This window comes from Ylistrum balloti, unplaced genomic scaffold (assembly GCF_031769215.1).
Source record: "Ylistrum balloti isolate Yb309-2 unplaced genomic scaffold, AGI_CSIRO_Ybal_v1 Utg371338, whole genome shotgun sequence".
NCBI lineage: Eukaryota > Metazoa > Mollusca > Bivalvia > Pectinida > Pectinidae > Ylistrum > Ylistrum balloti.
The window spans coordinates 956,758-982,820 of NW_026782711.1; the positions used below are offsets into that span (position 1 = coordinate 956,758).

The window sequence follows — 26,063 nt, forward strand, 5'->3', positions numbered from 1 at the left end:
AAGCTTTGGTCTAGGTGAGCTATTGTTGTATAGAAGTGTCACTGTATTGTAAGCTTTGGTATAGGTGAGCTATTGTTGTATAGAAGTGTCACTGTATTGTAAGCTTTGGTATAGGTGAGCTATTGTTGTATAGAAGTGTCACTGTATTGTAAGCTCTGGTATAGGTGAGCTATTGTTGTATAGAAGTGTCACTGTATTGTAAGTTTTGGTATAGGTGAGCTATTGTTGTATAGAAGTGTCACTGTATTGTAAGCTTTGGTATAGGTGAGCTAGTGTTGTATAGAAGTGTCATTGTATTGTAAGTTTTGGTATAGGTGAGCTATTGTTGTATAGAAGTGTCATTGTATTGTAAGTTTTGGTATAGGTGAGCTATTGTTGTATAGAAGTGTCACTGTATTGTAAGCTCTGGTATAGGTGAGCTATTGTTGTATAGAAGTGTCACTGTATTGTAAGCTTTGGTATAGGTGAGCTATTGTTGTATAGAAGTGTCACTGTATTGTAAGCTTTGGTATAGGTGAGCTATTGTTGTATAGAAGTGCTATTGTTGTATAGAGTGTCAGTGTATATTGTAGCTTTGGTATAGGTGAGCTATTGTTGTATAGAAGTGTCATTGTATTGTAAGCTTTGGTATAGGTGAGCTATTGTTGTATAGAAGTGTCACTGTATTGTAAGCTTTGGTATAGGTGAGCTAGTGTTGTATAGAAGTGTCACTGTATTGTAAGCTTTGGTATAGGTGAGCTAGTGTTGTATAGAAGTGTCATTGTATTGTAAGTTTTGGTATAGGTGAGCTATTGTTGTATAGAAGTGTCACTGTATTGTAAGCTTTGGTATAGGTGAGCTATTGTTGTATAGAAGTGTCACTGTATTGTAAGCTTTGGTATAGGTGAGCTATTGCTGTATAGAAGTGTCACTGTATTGTAAGCTTTGGTATAGGTGAGCTAGTGTTGTATAGAAGTGTCAGTATTGTAAGCTTTGGTATAGGTGAGCTATTGTTTGAATGTGTCACTGTATTGTAACTGTATTGTAAGCTTTGGTATAGGTGAGCTATTGTTGTATAGAAGTGTCACTGTATTGTAAGCTTTGGTATAGGTGAGCTATTGCTGTATAGAAGTGTCACTGTAGCTTTGGTCTAGGTGAGCTATTGTTGTATAGAAGTGTCACTGTATTGTAAGCTTTGGTATAGGTGAGCTATTGTTGTATAGAAGTGTCACTGTATTGTAAGCTTTGGTATAGGTGAGCTAGTGTTGTATAGAAGTGTCACTGTATTGTAAGCTTTGGTCTAGGTGAGCTATTGTTGTATAGAAGTGTCACTGTATTGTAAGTTTTGGTATAGGTGAGCTATTGTTTGAATGGAAGTGTCACTGTATTGTAAGCTTTGGTATAGGTGAGCTAGTGTTGTATAGAAGTGTCACTGTATTGTAAGCTTTGGTATAGGTGAGCTAGTGTTGTATAGAAGTGTCACTGTATTGTAAGCTTTGGTATAGGTGAGCTATTGTTTGAATAGAAGTGTCACTGTATTGTAAGCTCTGGTATAGGTGAGCTATTGTTGTATAGAAGTGCTATTGTTGTATAGGTGATGTATTGTGTGTATAGAAGTGTCACTGTATTGTAAGCTTGGTATAGGTGAGCTATTGCTGTATAGAAGTGTCACTGTATTGTAAGCTTTGGTATAGGTGAGCTATTGTTGTATAGAAGTGTCACTGTATTGTAAGCTTTGGTATAGGTGAGCTATTGTTGTATAGAAGTGTCACTGTATTGTAAGCTTTGGTATAGGTGAGCTATTGTTGTATAGAAGTGTCACTGTATTGTAAGCTTTGGTATAGGTGAGCTATTGTTGTATAGAAGTGTCATTGTATTGTAAGCTTTGGTATAGGTGAGCTATTGTTGTATAGAAGTGTCACTGTATTGTAAGCTTTGGTATAGGTGAGCTATTGTTGTATAGAAGTGTCACTGTATTGTAAGCTTTGGTATAGGTGAGCTATTGTTGTATAGAAGTGTCACTATATTGTAAGCTTTGGTATAGGTGAGCTATTGCTGTATAGAAGTGTCACTGTATTGTAAGCTTTGGTCTAGGTGAGCTATTGCTGTATAGAAGTGTCACTGTATTGTAAGCTTTGGTATAGGTGAGCTATTGTTGTATAGAAGTGTCACTGTATTGTAAACTCTGGTATAGGTGAGCTATTGTTGTATAGAAGTGTCACTGTATTGTAAACTCTGGTATAGGTGAGCTATTGTTGTATAGAAGTGTCACTGTATTGTAAACTCTGGTATAGGTGAGCTATTGTTGTATAGAAGTGTCACTGTATTGTAAGCTTTGGTCTAGGTGAGATGCAGTTTAAATGGAAATCTCATAATACTCAGGTCTAGGTGAACTACCATCAACCTTTATTATGTAATTGAGCTAAGCTTTTGGATTGTAAGTGGTTTTAAACATAGTTTACCTTTAGGTCTAAGTGAGCTATACTCTTAGAATGGAGATGCTGGACAGCCTCAAGGATTTGTTTAATAAAGGTTGAGGCTTCCTCTTCACTGAGGTGGTCCTTCTCTGAGATGTAGTCAAACAGCTCACCACCAGACACTCTGTAATACACAAACCAAAGTCCTAATGTAAACTCTACACACAAAAACAACACAGATAATGATGAGGCATATGTGATGTATTGAATATAACAAGACAGACTAGTATATTCCCATCAAAGATGATGTTTGTACACCTGCAGCAAACTGTTATTACAAATTTGGAAGCTGATGCAGTTTTCAAACAAATAACAATTTTGCCTTTGAATTTCAATGTGAATCATCAAAGTTTATTCCGTATAACTGATTATTTTTGTGACACCTAAATTACATGATTTTGTATGATAACCTACAGATATAATACCAGTTATTCTTTATCCTCTAATAGTTTAGAGCAAAACACATGGGATGATGGTTTCAATGGTTTAAACACCATAAACAATGAAACAAAAGCTGATCAACAATTATCTGTATCTGTGATACTGAGTTTGTAAGGTCACTGATGTCGCAGCCAGTTGGCTTTTATTCAATTCTATTGTTATTGATACTACATGTAGAAACATAAATCAGTCTCTGATGACGTATTTTGCAACTGCAATTTTCGCATCTGGAAATTGATGTGAATGAATAAAAAAAATTGATAAACATATACAAAATGTCTATTAACAGCAGAAATTGATCAATTTCAAAGTTCTTAACATCAACTGTTTGCCAAAGACAATGTAACAGGTAGCCGAAAAATTTCAAACACATCAATCATGGACAGCAAATGTTGAAATATTGAACAAAAATAAATACAACTTTAAAACAGGCAGTCAAATAGAGATGAATGGTCTATATTTGAATATCTTACTGTGATTCTTCAATAAAAACACATCACTACACTTGGTCATGGCAATGGCCTTCCATACTACAATAATTTGTTCAAATTTGGCACCAGGTTACAGCCTTAAGGCTACTGAAGGATTTGGCCCCCTAGAAATTTTCTGGGGGAAAACCTTACTGATAAAAATAGGACTATATCCTTGGTTCAAGAATAGCTTTTATACTGATTGTAAGTGATTGATGGTGTACCTCAACATAAAACCACACCATCCAGTCGAGATTAATCCACCTCATGTCTCACTTATATCATCAATCATACAGTATGTGCCAACTCGGACATAAATCTGTGTTAAATAATCTACATCATTATCTTTATAGTACATGTCCAACCTCTTGGGCAACGGTATCAGTTTCAGACCTTATCCCTCTACATAAATATCAAAAAGGATTTGTTTCTATTATTCAGCCACATAATATGAAAGTAAATTTACTTATCCATCCTGCAATAAGACTCCTGGGCCAACAAGTAGTCTTATTATGAGAAAACTATAATAGTGATACAGCAATTTTCAAAACCTAACTTCTATTGATAAGGCTTTTACCAGGCACGGCTTATCTTCAGGTAAAACAGTATGTGAGAGAAACTGGACTGTAGAATTTTTAGTATGCAGAAAGTGAAGTATGTCATTATTTCAAAAGTGAGATTTAATGCACTTTTTCAAGAAAGGACACCAACAGAGAGGTTAGAACTTTATAAATTGTAATATTTGCGATGAGGTCTTATCGATATCAGTCCATTACTATTTATCATCCAAAAGTCAATGATTCTAGCTATTAAATCTGTATATAGAACAGTTTAGTACAGAAATTGCAAAACATCAAACTGATACTCAAGTCAGGGTGATAAAATCTTCAACTACATCTAAAACACCTATCCAGGTCAAGATGTCCAATTAACTAGCCAAGTTACTACCTCAGATGTGGCAGATGAAAGTTTGTAGAGCCCCTCCCCCTCATATGATGATGTATAGGGCAGTGCCCCAGTGTACACCTGTGACTACCATGTTCCAGCCTTTATACACACAGGCAAAAAACAGTAGCACTTTTATAATCGTTCATGTTAAAATCAAACAAACAAACCAATTCATTGTTCACAATTCTTTTAAATATATATATATATAAATTTTTTTTTTTTTCGAAAGTGAAATTTGATTACATCCAATTTCTTTTTCAGTAATTAAAATTCTTTAAAAGCGTCAAGATGTTAAGACTTTTTCACAATTTGTTGTTACCAATATCATGCTGCTATCTGAGGAAAAACTTTATAAATTCAGACATTTATATTAGTTCTGAAACTTACTCCAGACATATTGAGCACATTCAGTAATACCTGGAAGTGTTAAGTAGGTTTTACTGTTCACTGCAAGTATTATCAGATAGGCATTCAGACTTCTAATGGATTTCATGTTCTAGACTTGCACAAACTGAAAGCCATTTAAAATTCATTTAGATGAAAATCTCTGTGGCTGCAGAAACCAGTTACCAGAGATTACATGCTTCTATGCATGCACTGTTAAATGTGCATTTGGTCAATTAAAGGAACACCAGGAAAATCTATGGCAATTAGTCAGGATAATCATTAATTATGGCATATAATTGTTTTTCTTTTTCTTCCTCCGGGGATTTATTTCTACTGAAACTGCAAAATCATTGCTCTAACAGATCTAGACATCATTAGCACAGCTGTGATTATAAATGTACAAAAAAGGTTTTTCCAAGACTAGTTCTGTTGCAATTTGTGTTTCGTTTGTTTATTTTCAGATGTTGATGCACTACTGCATGCGTTTCCTGTATGTAATGCACTCGCAGCTGCTGCAAGTTCCTGTGATTTCTATAACGAAGGAAAACAGGCCCTAGGAATGACACTGTTAACCATGCACACTTAAATGTGCATTATCCATTTAATGAAACGTAACATTTAAATATAGAATTAGGTCTTCTCATCTGTTTGCACTCAATGTATGCAGTACTCCATTCAAGACAAATAGTGAATTTAGATGGTGAATTAACAAATTTCTTTACATGAAAGTTATTTCTCAGGCAGTATGTGCACTTCTTCTTCTTCTTAATAAAATAGAAAATACAAATGTATACATAAATTACACAAGGCACATTCTGAAGTTTCTGAAGTAAAGGCAACCATAAAGTGTAAATGTAAAATTGTAGTAAAACTCCAGAGAGTTATTTGAGGGTAAGTAACTTGATGATGAAACTGTACGTTCTGTTGTTTACATTATCTCTGCCTATAAGCATTATATAAGTTGTCAACTAACAGATCAAAATTTTAAGCCTTAAAAAGATAATTTGTAGATCTCCTTCTGACAAACGTTTGCTGTAAACACTATTTAGGAAGCTTTCTGTAAGCATCAGTAAAGAATTAATGAAGAAGTTTTCCTGAGAATTTATATAATCAAAGACAAAAATTAAGATCCAGTCATTTTTTGTTAGATTAGTAAATAAATGTGGGAGTTATCCACCTGATTCAAATGATGAATACAGTTTAAAGCACATAAGAAAAAAAGGTCATATGCTTATGGCATTTCACTATTCTAGGAGAAACTGTACAAGACACCCACTTAAACATTGGGTAGGGAGTAAAGGCTATTTCCCAAAACATTATATTGATTAATTTTATTTTCATATAATGCTTTTTACCCTTATTTCACAGTAATTGAAAGTCCCTAGTGTACAGTCACACAAATATTATGTAAAAGCCCAACAAGTATGATGGATGTCTCTGCCCTGAAGCTAGAAGAACAAAATTTTAACAGCTCTCAATACATCTGCATGGTGTTAATACAGGCAGAAAGTTTAAGATACTGCACACATATTTTGAATATGCATTTATTTTGCAGAAGTGCCTTGTCTTTTTACATAATTTTCACATCTATAACCTGAATTTGAACCCAATGGTGTAAATAATGAAGAGTCAAGGTAAAGAGAATTCAAGTGTGACAAGATTACCTCCCTTGTTGGCTGTTGCTTATCTCCCTTCTTTTATACCATGTACTTTCAAATGTACTTTCCTCACCGTGTTCCAAACCAGCTATAATAATATGAATTACCAAAATGAATGCCCCATTTTATGTAACTGTCATTGTACATCTTTGCTTGAAATTCTCTGTCCTGTTGATGACATTTAACATATCAGTTGCCAAATCATGTTAAGTGTTTTATACAAAAACCTCTGGATTACAAAGGCCCTTTCTGTATACTATTACCATACTTCATTAAAAAAAAATTCAATTTTCAGAACTTTTTCCACACATGGCCTCAGAAACTGAACTATTGCTGATGAGAAGCAGTAATCCTGTTACTAATCGTACTGTCTGTGTAATGATGATTGTTTTCAAAGTTCAAACAAATAAAAGATTCAGTACTTTTTATTGACTATAATTGTTCCCTCATTGAATCATATATATATATTTTTGAATTCATTGTTCATGTTGTTCCATGGACACTGACACACATGTTGACTCCAGCAGACACACCACATGTTCCAGTTTGGTCAGTGCCACACACATGACTGAACCAATAAATTGTGACAGCTGCTGCAGACTTTGTGTTCCTTAAATACTGTTTTTTGTAGAATAACAATTGAAGAACCTGTTAAAGAATCATTCCTGAATTTTTTCTTTGAATGTTGATACTACAATAGCTTGTCCGAACTCCATCAATATACAATCCTCTATTGTTTTCTTGTCAATATGGCATCCTTGTGAAGCTTGTGTACAGTGTACATGCCTGTGAGAGAGCTTGACTCACTCATTTAATGATTTGTTTGTCCCCCACACATGTTGGAAGTCCTCCCAACACTTAGTTCTGACAACTGAACAATCACAATGTACACACAATGCTTGTTTTAGCACATCTTGTTATTTTTTGTCCAATACCTAAGAATGTTCTTGGTGCATCTTCAAAAATCCTGTAAGAATTATGTGACAACAAGTCTTGACATCCATACTGAAAGCTTCCTTTAATTTGTCATGCCATCACTTATGTTTCTAAAGGTACATTGATGGAGTTCAGAATGCAGTGAACTTTCTGTGTTGTGTCTATAACTGTCATGGTTGCCTGAAAACCAGCTGCTACTTTCCTGTCACAATTTTTTAATTTACCTCACAAAGACAACTTGCAATGTTGAATCACTTATGACTTTTTCTGTAAGGAGTTTTTTTATCCTCAAGAGGAGCCTTCTGAATTCTTCTTTCCCTCTCAGCTTGTATAAAAGTGTAATCTAATGAATTGTGTCTGTGTCCCTTACACCCTTGTTCTAAGTACAAACAGCCATATATCAGTTAGACGTTCAATATCCTCATCTCCAGACACCTGACCAGAACTGGCCAAAATGTCAGACATCATCTCAGCCATGAATGGGTGAGAAGCTATCAGTGATCCATTGCTGGACTTCTTTAAGACAGAATAATGAAAAGTTCATTGAACGTGTAATATGCAAACACTCATTAAAATTTGTTAATCAAGTCTGTAAATCAAAGAAGAAATTCCTGATTGTATCATGTAATTTTTACAAAAAAAGTAAACACAGGAGATGATACGTTTTAGATCTGTTGACATAGTGAGTACTTGAATTGCCTGAAATGTTTGAAAACATGCAAAAACAAGAGATCCCTGTAGGATCTTGGTACCCACCATTGTTTAATATTCATTTGCTCTTTGAAAGTTGGATCTTTTCCCCTCTTTCTCTTCTCTGATTTTGTTCTTAATTATAAGAAATTTGAACATTCCTTAGCAGAAATAGCGATGTTAATCTTTACCTGCCAAATCCCAAATGGTCACCTGGCAGCCATTTCGTTTCTATTCAGTACTTCATAAGAAATAGGGATAACAATCTTTACTAGGCAAAATCAAAAATGGCTGTCTGTCGGGCATTTTGTTCTTCTGATCAATTCCAAACTCAAACAGACGCAACTTGGGAATAAGAGGAACCTATACATGGAATTTGAGAAAGATCTGTGCAGTATTCCTCAGGAAATAGTGATAACAAACTTACGAAATCAAAATCTAACATGGCTGCCTGTAGGCCATTTTGTTTTTCTGATCAGTATCAAAATCAAACTGGCACAATTAGGGATCAAGAGAAAGCATAAACATGAAATTTAAGAAAGATTTATGCTGTAGTTAAAAATAGCAATAACAAACTTTCAAAGTCAAAATTCAAGATGGCCACCTGTTTGCCATTTTGTTTTCATGATCAGTTCCAAAATACTATGGGTACAACCAGAGACATAGAGGAACCTACATACAAAATCTAAGCAAGATTCATTCTGTTCTTCTTCAGAAATAGCGAAAACAAATATTGTTTATGGATGGATGGCTGATGGCTCTGATGATGGTGGGATAAAAATCAATTTGATAGCAGTGAGTATGTGATGAAAAGTTATGCAGCAGATCTTTAGTAGTCCATTGTAAGTGATTGCAGACTGCTAACAAAGCGAGAAACAGTACAGGTGTACTTTGAATGTCAATCCTGTAAACTCTTGGACATTTGAATATTGCTCTAAATTTACCAACACAAGAAAACATTTTGGTTATACCTAAACAGAACCATGAGTGTCAATATTCCTGGATTTTACAAGTGGCCCATTTTTCACATGCCTGAAGACATACACCAATATTCAACTGGTAAGTCAGTATAGAGAATGTAAATATCGCTCTGGACATTGTGAAATCATATACTGTAGCCCTTCAGCTTCATCCTACATTGTTCAGTTGCTTTATCAACTCTTGATTTAATCAATTAAAAGTAAAAATACTACAGTTTGGATAATATTTATCTGTAATGCTATACCCATAACTAAAGGACAAGGCTTATTAGTGACAGCACAAGTTCCCTCTGTTCTATTTCATGACACAGTGGCCTGATGTTACGGACATGTTCATGGACATCTGGTTACTTTATACATTAGCTCATTTAGATAAAGGGTCCTAATTAAAAGTTTCAAATGGTATGCTCACTAAGAATAATAGCTGTATGTAATCTACAGTGTGAAGCTAATCCCAACATCAGTTAATAGCTGTGTAATTCCCTCATCCCTCTCTTGTAACTATCTATCTCATCCTGTCCTACCATTCCATTTCTCATTCATTGATTCTTCAGTATTCTGCCCAACCATTAGTTCCTTTGCCAAAGAAAATTCCCTAAATCATTTTGTGAAACTATATATGATACAATAATCACTTAATTACAATGATCTGTTGACCTGTGAGGCTGTAATTTTCTGTTGGGGCAGCAGGCCATGTTGACATGGTAGAGGAGACTGGTGGCAGGTTTATCAGCTGGTCCTGTCAGAAAAGTGACTGGCTCGACTGCCAGGTGCCAGACTCACCCCATCATTCCACCAATGGTACATGTGCTGATAGATTTAACATCTGCAAGCTCTGCTAAATTTGTTTTCAGTAATTTATTACCAGATTTATGGAAACTTTATAAATTGAAAAAAACACTTTTATCTGTGTTTTGATTGCACTTACAAGCTTTCCTGTTGCAGTATATATTGTACCATTGCCCAATCAGACTACAGAAAGCATGATTCATGATGCAAAGATACAAACTTGTATGTTTACTTTTAGTGCTTTCCTGTTTCAAAGAAATAAGCAGAATTTAATGAAGTTTTAAGACTGAGGTTTTTTTCTTTCAGAAAATTAGCATAATTGGAAAATATTAAGCTATGGAGTAGAAAACTATTGTGTATCAACAGGGACTACCAGTATTTACATTTCTGATGTATTGTGTTACCTATCTAATAAGTATATATCCAATAGAATCCCAATATCAAAACACGAGACTCGTGTACATACATTGTATATCCATGTAATAAATACATTAACAAAAGATATTTTTTTAAAGCTAACACCAATTATTATTGTAGACTGACGTTTCATGGTCATCAAGAGTGAATGATATCATCCAGACTTAAACCACAATGAAAAATATGCAAATAGTAATGTGGTTTTACAATCACAACTTACTCCATAAAAAAGAAGAGTAAAACGTGTTGGAAGAGAATGTTAGATGAGAAATGGTCTACATCTTAGTCATAGTAAATGATATACGAGACAGATACAAATGAGGTGAATTGTACTTTTTTGTTGCCTGTTGCTAATTTTGTGTAATATGTGGACCAGCCTTTCCTACAAGACCATCTGCATTCCATCTTGACTAATAAACACAGGAATTACTACCAAGTGATTCTATTTTAACGCTACCAGAGCCCTGGTCATGATGCATTGGTGACAATTTGGAAACAAGACATCCTTTCATTAGATTATTTTCAATTTTAAAGCCATCAGCAATATTTCATATTTGCCATTCCTATGTGAAAGATATCTGTAACATCACAAACCTCACACTGGTATCGAGAAATCTGGCACACATACAGGTACTAACTATTGACTGAGCACCCTTTATGTGTTGGGTACCTACTATTAGTGTTAAGATATGTTCTAAACCATGTCCCTTAATTGCAGGTAATGACCAGACACTGGCCATTTTGCAGTGTTTGTAATCTTTACCATGTGTGTGACTGTTTATGACAACATAAAATACATGTGATTATGATGCCAACTTGTCCATCTAACCTTGATAAAACTAGCTTCAAAACACCGTTCAGTTAGACAGCTAGCTTCTTTTGAGTTTCATCAGTTGAACTTAAGAATACTAAACCAGAGGTCCCATGTTTCATTCCTAGCAGAATGAAAAGTATGTAATGACCTCTGTTACATTGACACTAGTGTAGGGAATTAGGAATAATACCCAGCGTTACCTTTCCCAAATATCTCTGTAACCCCTGGAAACTTGAGGACAGAGAAGGCAATACACCATTTGTTCCAGGTTGGTGTCAGTCTATGCTTGAAAACAAAACAAACCTAACATGGGAATGTCTATTGTTTGCCTGTGGTTTTTATATTCAGAAGTTACCATTAGTTTCACTGTACACATATAATAAGGAATCTTACATATTGTTTCCATTTTATAATTGAGCTTTATAGAATAAGTCAAAGATTTCTGTGTTTTATGAAGCCTCTGGCCAAACAAAATGAAAAACTTGTGAGATGTTTAAAAAATCTCATATCGAAAGAAAACAAATGTAAGATTCTATTTATCAGATTATTGATTTAGAACCTTTTAAAGTATCTGAAAACAGCATTTAATAAGACTGATATAAAACCTATATTGACAGTATTCCTTCTCCAGATCACTTGTTTGGTGACACAATGCATTATCTATTGATGCCATGACTTGCCGATAAGTGAAGTCAAAATTGAAACAATGAGAATCTTCAGTCAATCACTGATTCAGTAAATGTTATTACATGTGCCTGAGGTCATCATAATTTCTATAATGCATGCTATTACATCTGATAATAGGGTAGTTGTGCAATGAAACTAAATATAAAAAATCATTTATTGTAATAATTAAGATGACAGATAACTGACAGTATGTCCCTACAATGCTGATCTTGAGTGTGTTCCCCTGAATACTGTAACTGGGCTAACCACTTAATCAGTCCTCATTATCTACACTATCCTGTATCATTAATTATTGATGGTCCTGAGGAGCTGCCAGGTGTGTAAGCCAAGAATTGTCAATGTATTGTCTCCCTAATCTAGTCAGAGTGGATATTGATTGTTCTGTAGGGATGAAGACCAAGGCACATTAACAATGTACATCATACTGTGTGTATAATGTATCCATCTTTGTCAACATGTTCCAGATTATGAATAGATTAAAAAAAAATGGGGGTTGGAGGGGTTGTTAGAAGAGTAAAGGCTACTACACCCTTTTGAAGAAACTTTAAAACCTAATAAAACATTGCCTTCAAGACTTATGAAAGCAAATGTTACACAGTTACAATGAACTAAAGAGTATCCTGGGACATCAACACACCAGAGGTCTTGTTACAAAACATCATTGCACTACATACAATGAGGGTGTGTACATTTTGACTCTTCAACTTCTTACAGCTACTTCCGAATGTCATTTCTCTAAATCTCTCATGCATGTTCACACTGTCAGAAAGTTCATGTAACATATCAGTATGTAATAAGTGGTTGTGTAATGTTACTGTGGTCTACATATTACAGAATGACGATGTATATTCCCGATTTGACCTTGACAAGGTCCCTCAAGGTCTTCCAATGGAGGCAACAGAGAAACCATGAATAAGATCTCTTAAAGATTCCATCAAACTTGGTAGCCTGGTGGTTTACAAACAAAATAAATGAACAAATAACACTATATACATCTTCCCGCCAGAAATGGTAACAGAAATTACAATGTCCAATGCTTTTCATTCCTGAGATATGCTGGCAGCAATGTGGAAACATTCTTATGCAATGATTCCATGCTGACACCATTCCTACATGTTACCACTACACAATATCACATCTGGTTGAGGAATCCCCACCATCTACGTCTGATGACATACTGGACCTCTTATAATTCAGTCACATGCAGAATTGTAGTAAATCTTTGTATTGTTTGGTTGTACTTGTCTTCATTGTAAGAATACCACAGGGAGTGACAGCCAGCTATTTGTGTTCTGGGACCTTCACCTGTCAAACCCCTATGGCGAGACCAACACTATATTGCTTCCTGCAATTCTCATATCCATATTTTACAGTAGGTATCCTCGACTTATGGTAAAATCATTTTGATTCAAAAGTTCTCTCCTAATTTACAGATAAGAAAATTATCAGCAGAAGAATTAACAACTGCAAATGTCAAGATCTTGCTTAAATGCCTTCACAATGACTCAAATAGTTACTTAAAGGTTTTCTATATGTCTTAAAGGGTCTAAAACATGTATACAGGCACTTCTTATACAAACGAAGAAATAAGCAACTGTATTAATAAGTTACTCTTTGTTGATTCCATTAGTTAATAAATCTTCTTTTGTGAAGTTATTACTGGTATTGTTCCATTAGCATAAAAAATGAGTGAACAGGTCAAAGTCTGTATTCTGGTAAATTTTGTATTGAATACAGACTTGATTACTGAATATGTTTTTCCATATAAAAGTCTATCATGATTTATAGACCTTTACCATAACATAGTGTAGTCTCTCCATATTCATAAAAGAAATACAGTTGGTAGGTGTTGCAAATACCAGACAATCCAAGAGAGGTTGGCATTATTGTTACTCCTAACATTACTATTCACGGAGATTCTGAAACAAGGGAGGTAACTTTATTGCACTTTAATACATTGCAGATATATCAATATATAATGGACACAAACAGTTATTGAATATAGTGGGATCGTGATAACTTATGATGTTCTTCAAAGCTGATAAACATACCGTGACACTATTAGACAAATAATATGGAACAATATATATTGATTCAGCACTAGCTGTATCATGTGTACTTTTATTTGTCAAATACCTCTTTGACAGTATGAAATTAGAATATGTTATAAATGAATGAAAGAAAGTAATAAAATGATGTCACATGAAAGAGACAGAATTACAGAGTGTGTAGGACAATGTGCTATTGTGAGATGTAATATAGGTTTAGAATGGAAAGATATGAAGCAACCTTGGATGTAATGAATAGAGAAAGGGAGATGTGCATCATTAAGATAATTGATGGGACTGATCTGAGCCTAGGAACTTCCAATGAGGAGTGGAAATGTGACCACCTCATGGTGTCCATCTAAGACAAGCCCCATCCATATCATGAAGCCCCACCCATATCATCAAGCCCCATCCATATTATGTAGATGACCACTATATACAGTCTTTTGATAATTTGGATTTTAAGAAATTCTAGATTTAAGTAAAATGGCAGAAATAGACTGGTAAGACAGAGAAAGATACAAAAAGTTTTCTGTGTATGAGAGATAAAGAAAGGAAAACTGAAGACAGATGACAAGGGAGGGGGATGGTGATTGGACTATAAATACACGATCAAATGTACCTAAAAGACCTTATGAAAACTGAAACTGGAATGCAAACAATGTCAACAGAGGCTAACAAAGATATATCCCCATCTCTTCATCCTCTAACCTTGTACATGAGCTTTTGCTTTCAAGAGAAACTGACCAGATTACTATATGCTTTCCCTCTCCCAATCATTTCCCAGACCTCAAGCACACTATAGCCACACACCCCTGTATTATGATAACAAAAAATATTGTCTGCCATCATCACTAAACCTTTCTTCATGCTGGGACAACTGTAGTTGGTTCCAGGTATTAATTAAGTATCAATTTTAACAGTTGTTATCAATGAACTCAATGTGAATGCTCCAAATTCCCAATCCCTGCCCCATATACAACCCCTCTAAATCCCTAAATCTACATTCTTAAACTTCTTTTGTGAAATTTATTACTGGTATATGACCATTGTGTAACAGACAGGTTCCAGGAATGAGATACAAAAATCTCTTTATATTCATAACGAAAATAATCAGAATGAGGAAATTTGGATAAAACTGAAGCATGACAGCATGTTGCCATGCTCCATTACTGGCCCCATGCTGTCACTTGGTACATAATCATTCTAACCAAACCCCATTATTCCATGAAATCAGACAAAATGTATTTATTAAGGAAAGCGATAAGTCCCATGAGTCAGCCATGTAACCTACATATACTGTCAGTGTATTAACTTTAATCAGGAAAACAGAACTTATAAAACTCAGAATTTCCTCTAGAAATAAAAAATGAAAGCTTGTGAGTCATCATCATTTTATCGTTATTTCATTGAAGCCTCAAATTGTTTTTGCACATTGCTTTAATGACAGACATGCTCTCTTCATGTAGATAAACAGTGCTTATCTTGAAACTGATACGGTCAAACCTTGTAAATCGGAAGATCATCTCTGAAAGACTTCAGATTTCTGCAAATTAAAATTACATGTCTGGGAAATATGTAGTGCAGAGTTTCATCATGACTAAAGGATAAAAATGATAAGGTTTATACCATGTAATCCACTACATATCTCTGATATATTAAGTCTATCTTGGTGTAAAAGTCATAAAAGTCCTAATGTAAAATGTACTCCTGTGAATGTACAGCTGGATCACAGGAACGTGTACAGGAGAGGAAAAATATATTGTATATGGTTTTACAGATAATAACAGCCAGAGGAAATTGAATATCAATTCTATCCTGTCAGCTCCCTGTTAGTCAGCCATAGCCGTTATCGCTGTAACCAGGACATGCCAGATCATCTATCTACTGTATATGCTACACTTTTTATTTCAGAAACACTTTTTCTGTGTTACGAAACAGTCATATATCTTTAAATTTCAGGTAACTTTGACCTCATAAATGATAACATGATGAATTTAGAAAAGTTTTTATCATCTTTAAAATGATCACAAATGCACATAATAGTACCACAGAAAACTGCTAGGGTGGAGTGTCCAACCCAAATAACAATTTCAATCATTGTAGTTTAACAATGTTTCTCTAGTCTTATTTAGAAAAGAAAAAACAAGTGGTTACAAAAACACCTCATATATATTCTGGAAGAAATGCCAACAGGACAAGCAAGCTAAAACACAAAATAAACAATCAGTTAAAAAAAATGAAAAAAAAACAAACAAACAAACAAACAAACAAAAAAAAAAAAAAAAAACAAAGAACATAAAACTTTTCTGCCATAACTGTCAGAGAGCCTCTGACTGAGTTTCCAATTCATGAAACAGGCCCAGGACTCCAGCACAGTTAGCAGCAGCTGCAATCCCTGGTAATATCCATCAGCCAAGAAGAATGGCATTTACCATGAACAAAATTTGAATCCCCAGAGGTAGTCCCAACATTGTAGGAAATAAGGCGACACTTTCTTATATACTCAAAATTTGGGAAGACTTATTTTTTATGGATTAGTTTTTTTGTTACTGTTATTTAGGAACATTTACTTCATTATTTAAAGTACCATACCACACTGGAACAATTACAAATTATTTTAACGGCTTAGACCATTCTGAAGGTTGACATTTACTACCAGTATATGGCTACCTATCACTTCTATTTTGGGACATTTTCTAGATCTTTTGATATACCACCTTGAGTTTTCAGGACATTAAGATTGATGTATGGTTTTCTCTTTTATTTTGAAAAATTTACAACATCATTCAAAGTACAATCTTGAATTTGACTACCTATATATAACTCTATTGATACACCAACTTGAATTCTGAAGACCTGTTCTGTCATTTAGGAACATCTGCTACATTATCTGAAATACTGTCTTGGAAGTTTGAGGACATTTACTACACCAGTGTATGGCTACCTGTATTTTGGTAATTACACATGTCTAAGATATCACCAGTTCCTTCACAATAACTAAGATTCTTGACCAGTACCTGTCCCTCCCTGGATTGAGAATGTGATAAATGTGTGGTATGTAGGCAGGGCTACTTCCTCCCTGGTTGTTACTCTTGTCAGCATTGATGAGGATTGGTGCAGTGATTACCTATTGACCTACACAGACCACTTAGTGTGAAAATGGATTACCACTAACACTGGTGCGGGAAGGTAAGAATGTGTAGTATGCATATCTTCAGCAAATAGCAGCCACATGCTAAAATAAATAATTCCTTTAGCAAGATTGTTTTTCTTTTTTTCTTTCATTTTCATTCCAACAACAATCAATCTATGATTTATGTAAAATTTCAGTCATCTATTATGTCTTATTGATGACCATGCACTTTCATTTTGTTCAAGGTTTCAGGTCCTCATAAGATCTAATAAGGTCACTACAGGAATTAGGAAGAAATGCAAGGAAGAATAGGTCAAACATATTTCATAATTTCTTTTGTGTATTTAACCTAAGAGAAGTAGAAGATGATTCTACATTTTACAAATACTGACAGATGGATTGTTTACTTTACTGCTGCAAAGCCTTCTCTAAGTTCTACCACAATAAATTGCATTCACGGTACTGTTAATGCAGCAGGCACAGCTTAATCTGGACTGTCGTCCTGTCTAATGCATTAACCAGGTAGATGATGTTTTAGTAGCCTTACAGACTGAATCGAAACCTTTTTAATATTTATGTCCATATGAATGCAAATAAGTAAACATTCATTTGAGGCTCAACATTATATCAGGATGTTATCAATATAATATCAGAATGAAGGTTACATAGCTCTGAAGAGATAAACTGTAGGAATCTTTTGTTTATTACCAACACACGAACTACGATACCTTATTTAAAATGCGAAATTTTGGATTATGTCAATGACATTGGATGATGTTGAAATGTATTCAATAAAATATTTCCTTAATTGTTTTCCCCTGTCAAATTCCATTCATTCTGGTATACAGCAGGCCTATCCCTAGACTTGCAAGGATAGATGACAATGAGAATATCAATGATGATTTTCATAATGACTTACAGCTCAAGGACAAGGATAACCTCCGTGCGAGTTTCGTACACTTCTAAGAGGTGGATGATGTTGGGATGGTCGATCATGCTCAGGATGTTGACTTCTCTCTGGATGTCCTCCATCTTGGCACCTCTCCTTCCGCCACCACGTTTCTTCCTGATGAACTTGGCGGCATATTCTACCTCAGTTTCCTTGTGTCTTGCTTTTCTTACGATTGCAAACTGACCACTGAAATTAAATGAGAAACAGAATATCATACTTCGCTTTCTATCTTTTAAGATAACATCAAAAGAAAACTCTGCAATTGCTGCTTTATCAAAACACAGTATTTAATCTTTATGACTGACATTGTTCTGAAGCAACTGCTTCATATACATTACATCCTTGCAGCAATTTAAGATAAGAATTTAAATTGACAATTCTGATACAACTCAAATTATCATAAAGTCAGACTCTATGCTACCTTGAGTCAATCCGCAGTTAATGTCTCTTTAAGTTAACATGAATGTAGCTAGAGCTCAGTGTGTCCCAATCAAGCTTTTGACTTCATGAGTTTAGTTATTTTCGCTAATGTCTACCCAAACACCATAGTCATGCTTGTGTTTAAAGATGCTAAATCTAGATGAATTTTGAAAAGTTTTAGCTCAATCAAAATTAGACTTCATCGCTTTGATACTACATGGAAATGTTGCTGTATCTTTAGAGGTTAATTTCATGTCCAAATTGATTGTCCAGTCATAAAAATAATCTGGGCCTCTTTGGGGAATCTGCTAATGAAATTGTAAATTTCCAAAGTTTAGTTGGCGTTGATAATAATCAGTTGATGAACCAGATCAAAGTATTACAAATTCTAATCTTCAACCTATATATATACATACATACTTCAAATCAAATAAGAGATTTAATATTAGTTTGATGAGTTAAGTTGTGGAAGACACTTATTAAAGAAATTTATTTTGAATGAAAGAATTGTTGCTTATATGATGTCAAACCATGCCAGATTATGAGCTGGCGTTCTCATTCATAACACACAATCACATAGAATTATCCTTCTTGTAATTACCTCAAATACTCTATGGAGTATTATCTAACATATGTGATATTCTGTGAAATATGTATGATAACTATTGAACTATTGAAAGCATACAAAATTGACAGTGCAGTATGGTTGTCAAAAAATATCAAAACTTTCACTGTACTGAGAATATATCTTATGTATAAAGCATTAAATCTGGAATGTTGTTACAATGTATATATTGATTTGTATGTGTGTTTGGATCGTCTTTCTTCAAGTTTATATATTCTGACCTTTTATTTGAACAGAACAGCGTACCTGGGTGAATTCCTACCTGTACAGTTTACTACCTTAGTTTAAACTGAATTATATGTGGTTGAGCCAGTGCCTGTTACTAAGCCATCCAATATCATTATCCTAGGGATATACTTGACAGATTCATCCTAACACCTTATAACATGCTGGAATGTAACACAACCTGTAAATTTTTCAGTTTCAATCGATTTAATTTTTATGGGGAGTATATCATAAATCAAATGTGTGACCATCTTTTCAAAAATATAAGAAAATAATTATATCTCCCATAAAATCCATCTGACACAATGCACCAGTTAATCCTATGAATTTTACAGCAATTTTCTATGCTACTTAACAAGAAATTGAAGTGTCAAGCTTTAAAAGGTGACCTACTTTTTTTATATGTTTACCCAGTCGTTATCAATTTTAGCACTTACATGGTATATACACTAAGTTCAACATAATCTGGAGTTTGTTAATAAGAAAACCACAATACATACAACATAAAACTTTGCAATAAAAGCCAGGTTATTTTCTCAGGAACCTTGGTAACTAGACTATGCATGATAAACTCTATGGGTCAAATATTATATTGGCTTTGATCAATTAGTTTATGGATCAGTAAGATTTGTTAAGGATCAAAGCCTGTAAATTAAGTACCCATTATATTTTCATATTAAAGTCAAAAATTTACTGAAACAAAATTAAGTTACAGGAGACTCAACTACTTACAAAATATCTTCAATTTTAGACAGTCAATACTACTTCTGACAAAAAATTCCAAAGTTGACAATAGACTGACAGAACTTGTGGTACTCAGCCTATACAATTTTCTGTTCTCCTTTTAACATTAATCATACTACATCTTGGCAAGTTCAGCATGCGAAACCCCAAACTTAACAAAGACATTGGAATATTGTTGGAATTTGTCTAGCAGGTGCTAATTGTCTGACCATTCAAAATTATGCAAATGTCTTTTACATCCAGTTTTCCTTTTTTCTTCTCGTTATTAGCAAGAAATATGAACACTTTTTTGAAAGTATTGAAGAATAAATTAACAACAAAAACTTATGAATATCAGTTTATTTATTCAATTATCTCTACTTTCTGTTGTTTTGTTTTTGTTTTTTCTTAATTTATTTTTTCAAATCTACAAGTAATTTGATTAAACATCAAATATCTAAAGGTAATCTCAATAAAGTCACTATATTGGCTGCTAATAGCTAATATAACTGATCATTCATTTATTCCATAAAAGAAATGTTCACATTTGAAGTACAACTTGGTTTAGATATTTGCTTAAGTGTTAAATTAATTACAAAGAAGATATGCCAGAAAATCCACAATTTACTTGACTGCTATTCATCGCTATCCTAAATCAAACTAAACAGTTTGAAATTAGTAAGCTCAACACTTTAGATGTTTACCTAAGTTATAAGTTCATGTAAAAGTTTGTGAACCTTGAGGTGCATTAAACCCCCTACCTAGGTTATATTGAAATCACAGATCATTTTATATTGGTTTTTCCTTAAGACTTTGTAATTTACAATCTCTTTTGCACCTTGGTAGAAAACTGTGCAGTAGAGTATGAAAGAGTAATAAAATCCCACAACCTCTGCTTTGATCTCCTGTATTGGGTGTGACCTGTTTTTTCACTGAAATATAATAGCCTTTACTGTACCACAGTGGCAATGTCCTAGCCTTATACAGGTAAGGTTTATTCTTCTGTTTGCTTATGTCATCACCTCACATACATTTATTTCTCTGTCTTCCGTAAAGACTAAAAACTCTGAACATACAAATACAATAGAGTTCATAATTGACTTAAAATCCTTGAATTCATGTAAAAAAATTTAATGATATATTACAACACATTAACAAGCATTTAACAGTCCTTAAGGTAACCCTATCAATTAAGCGTGACCTATATATCTGATCTCAACATAGAGTGCAAAGTTCCTTATACACTTGACCTCAGAATAGCTCTTCATACTTCAACTGGCACAAAAATGTACACCATCTAGAAGTTAAAAATATCAAGAGTGCCCTGTGTGGATTAATTGGGCATGGATCAGGTACAAAACCTGACTTTACATAATATATAGGTACTTAGTGTGTATTTCAAATAGGTCATCCAATCAAAACTAAATCTGATTACCTACAAACTTTTTATCAAGTAGTTTTCATATTTTAGATTTGGAAACTTCAAAAGACTCAATTTATGATATTAATCAAATCTGAGTGAGAGGCGTAATTTTAAATCTTGAAATAACCATAATCTTCTATCTTCAGATAAATAAATATTATAGAAATGATGTATGGTACTGTGACCGTGGAAAGTTTTCATCAAAGAGAATTCAAATTGACCAATTAAACTCGTTGTGATGTAGTGTGAAAGTGATGCTAGGGTCTTTTTTATTTAGTAGGGAAACATAAATTCTAAAAATACAAGTGAAAGAAAAGGTAACAAAAGCCAGATGTACAGCACAAATAACTACAAATCAAATACAGACCGCAGCAACTACACCATCCATTAGCACTAAGTGGAACACTGATTTCATTTGACATAGGTGCTTACATTGGTTTCTTCCTTCAAAGTTTTACAGTGCCAGCTATTTGTGACAAACTCTTACAAAATTCTTACCAAATTTTATACACAATACTGTAACATATCAATGCTACCTCAGTAAAACAATTACTGCCAGGAAACGAAGATTCCTTCATCAACAAAACTAAAATGTAATCCTTATTTTTGCTTTACACAGACGGATGTACAAAATGCATTGAGATGCCCAAAGAATCTCACTGCAATGCTTTTATCATACATTATATCTCCTCAAAATTTCTTCTATAACCTAAACAATACCTTATAATTAACTCTCAGTTATAATGCTTGTCATTTCTACAGTACTATCCTCGTTCTTTTGCAAATACTCTCAGGACGTATTTTCCCTTCTTTTTAACCATTTCTTGATTTTTGCCTACTTTTTCGTCCATAAACAAGGAGGCCAGATTGAAGATGGAGGTAAAAAATTGTTCCATGTATATAACCTTGTTACATGACTCTCAGAGAGTGAAATGAACATGGGGCAAATTCATGTATAATGGTATATGGGTGAAAATAGCATGGGGTGAAAATATCCCATTAAACAGTACTTATTGTCATATGTCCAGCAAAAAGATGTTGTGAAGAGGAAATTAGCTTAACTTGAAAAGCAAAGACAGCATAATTAGTGGAATGCAAATTGAAATTCTGAAAACTGAAATTGATGTCAATAAGGTGACTAAATATACAAAGATGTTTTGGTACTGCAATCTTAATGGATAGGAAAACATGGTATGGATATTCACAAGCCTGACCACCCTGGTTTTCACCAGATACCACAGGTAGAGTTTCCTTCCACAATATGACCATTCCTGAGCTTCCATTGTGCCAACAAGAAGTTATTATAATTTGTTCAACAAATGTGAAATATATATTTGTAATCTTACTTCACAGACACTGATGTAACAAGCTACAAAACTGTATTCCGTTCAGATAATCTTCTGCAAACAGCCAATGACATTCAAATGTTACTAGCGTTTTTCCTGAAAATCAATGATCATAATTTCCTGACCAGAAAAACATATCTGTAACTTCCTTATCTTGCACTACCAAGGTTTTACAGAACTTGTATTGCATATTAATTCTGTCTGTTCATGCTGTGTGTTGTACAGGACAATCAATTATTGGGGTATCATCCTTGATTTGGCTCCGTTGGGTTAGACCTATAAAATTAATTGGCCTGCCAGTCTCCTACTGATCTACCAAGACAGATCTAGAACCAGTGTTAGCGATACTGTGGAAGATAGTTTTTGATTACACTAGTTATCACTATGGGAGTGCTATATAGGCTAGTGATAGATATATACCCTGTACAGAAAACTCTATTAAAAGGCATCCATTGACAGCAGGAAAGCATTGTTCCAATATTTGTTAATTTTCACTTAACTCACCCCAACCCTCTCCTCATTTGATTCTTTTTCTTTCTTGAACATTCATGGAGAAATAAACAAGAATGTGGTATCTAATAATTGTTGATTTAATTCAATAATGAAGCAAAATATAATAATACTTTACTCCACCAATTACTTAATTGTCACAAAAAGACAGAATAAAGACAGATATACATAACTTTTAATGGTCAAAATCTATCAAACAAGATGCAAACTTCAAGATTCTCATAATTGCAAATCGGGCACAATTTGAATTTTTTTTCTTTTGTCTAGAGAGATGCAATTTGCATCACAGCTATATTCTAACTATAGCATACGGTATTCAGTCACAAACAAGACCAATGGCGCTAATTAACACATACTTTGGAGGTGGGTTTATTGCAGGACAATAATACACCATTTTTGTCACATCTCCTGAATCCCAGACGCTGGCTTATTGCTGGATAAAGGCAGAAGTAAATGTGTTTGGCCCTGGTATATATTTTCTTGATAAATCTTTATACTCAGCTGTTCAGCTCTAACTCTTAGCTCTGATTACCTCTCTGGGTCAACACACTAATTGCTTACATGCATCAGTAAACTTTCTTGCAGTATTTGACATTTAATGTTCAACATACAATGTACTAACTCCAAACATAACTTCATGCTACCGGCTGTCAACAGAGCTAATACCTATACAGTCATGCATGCTAAATTTTTCATTACGTTGGTCATGATGAATTACCTGGTGATTACAATGTGCTTTGAACTCTTGTAATATTTCACGATTTATTAACTTGTTATAGACTTGTCAAATCAAAACTTGGTCAATCTTTTGTTTACTTTATAGTCAACTCAATGTGCTAATAAGTCATGGTAATTTAAGGATATTGATCTAGGCATCAAATTAGATAACAAATGGTGTGACCTTGACCAGTGTGAATGCAGAGGTAAGATTTAGATTTCAGCTGATGTTACTATACACTATAGTATCAGAAGTGTAAAACTACACAGCCTCATGTAGATAAGGGATAGAAACTGGTAGTCATGCTTATCATGTCTCTTGTCAACTGAAATCCTCACACCTTGGACTAATTTGTACAACAATCTTGAACAAAAACAAAACAAAAAAACAGAAAAAACAACATATTGTTGCAATATTACTCAACCAAATAAGCACTCAAGGTTACTATATGGTTTTTTCCAAGCTTCAATAGAGGTGGACATTGTAATCACAGCTAGCATTAAATCAACTTTGTTGATGATGGTATATTTGATACGTTAAATGTTGACAATTGTCTAAACCTAGCTTAAGGTAGGACACACATTTTAAATGTTTGAATACATAGTCTTACATAACACTAATTAATTTGACCATCTGATTGATATCTAGATAATCTGCCTATTATATGCATGACATGCAGTATTTACCATAATTAATTCAGTTAATTCTAGGTAATCGTCATTTGTACAATAGGTAGTACCTATACAAAATACACAGATATAGGATATCAATAGGTATCATAGACCCCTATACAATATACACTGTACTCACATTATACATTATGTTAGTCCAGTGCATATTTTCTATGTTAAGTTATCACGCCCCTGCCATATGTATATCTTACATCAATTATATACATTTTATGTACCAGAAGATAACCAAACTTAGGTGTAAAATTTAGGCAATTTAAAAAAGGTAGACATCTTCTCCAAGACTTACTATAGAATTCAGGACAATAGATACCCTGCCAAATTATCTCTCAGACCAAATATGATCCAGATAATTATTTAATATTGTTTAACAATCTATTGTCACAATTTCAATTTAAAACACTATAAACTTTCCAGTTTATCTGTGATTTATGTCACGCTATATACATGTATGTTGTAGACATGCAGGTAATAGTACAAATTTATTGATTCATCTTATGACAAATTCATTATTGAAAAGAACATAAAATGCTAAATTTCTTTATTGTAGAAACTTAGCACATCATAGTTTATTATGAATCTCATATCTTTACAGCATAAAAGATTCCACACAGATGCCAACTTTTGCATGAAAGAGTTAAAATTGTTCAAAATTAATATCTCCTTTCAAAAACCAATATCTTAAAACTTCAAATTTGTAACTGTACTTTCTGTAGGATTAATTACAAGTTTGAATATATCAATAATTAAAAAAAATATACTTTTTCAAAAATTAGGAGTGTCCCTCCCACATTATTGTTATAGTTATAGGGACGGTTGGAGTGTATACTTCCAGAATCCTATAAGATATATAATCTGTGTGAAGTTCAGAAGTACAAAATAGAAGGATTATTGTAGAGACAGTAGGGAGCCTTGATAAACTCACAAAGAGACAGGGATCGGTATTTATGTATACACATACTAGTCCCTAGGTCCACACCCTTACAAACATCAAGGAAAGGAAGAGCTAAGGAAAGCTGCCAGATGGCTGAGTAATATATATAACTCCACCAGGAATACCGTCAGCCAGGTGTAGAGGGGCTCTACTTCTCTTTCATGTCATTGTACATCTGTTAGCAGTGGTGACTCAATAACTCAGACAGCATCATTCACAACTTCAGAATGAAAGGGACCTTTACTCTTGTGGGTACTTTCACTTTCCCTATATGAAACATACCTACTCTTTGCGTGCAGGTGCTTTAATATAAATCTCCATTTAAGTTAATGAATATCACTAAATGAAATCTTGTGAAAACATTAATATTCACTGTAGCTACCTGTAATAATACCATGATACTTATCTTGATAGCAACAGCTGACAGTAGGTTATACACGAGTAGTATAATGGCCTGAGCAGGGATGACCAAAGTTGGCCATCTCCGTACAGTACAATGTTTTTGTTGTACACAATTATGTATACTTTGTTATTGATTGTAATCTCATACATTTGGTTTATTTTATACTGGTTTGTACTTTAGTACCATAACTCCTTTGTGTGGAATCAAAACAGTGTGCTATGATGGTCTTCAGCTGTAC

The 26,063-nt window shown here is 33.9% G+C and overlaps 1 protein-coding gene across 2 annotated transcripts in view; it reads right to left on the reverse strand.

The window, feature by feature from the left end:
- The window catches only part of LOC132562050 (death-associated protein kinase 1-like), a 121,135-nt gene that overhangs the window by 68,858 nt on the left and 26,214 nt on the right, over positions 1-26,063 (reverse strand). For both annotated transcript variants that reach the window (XM_060226774.1, XM_060226773.1), the window contains exons 2-3: positions 17,777-17,995; positions 2,442-2,580 (exon numbers count right to left, since the gene is read on the reverse strand). In XM_060226774.1, the coding sequence (XP_060082757.1) occupies positions 2,442-2,580; positions 17,777-17,995 (358 nt within the window). The remainder of the gene's footprint in view (positions 1-2,441; positions 2,581-17,776; positions 17,996-26,063) is intronic.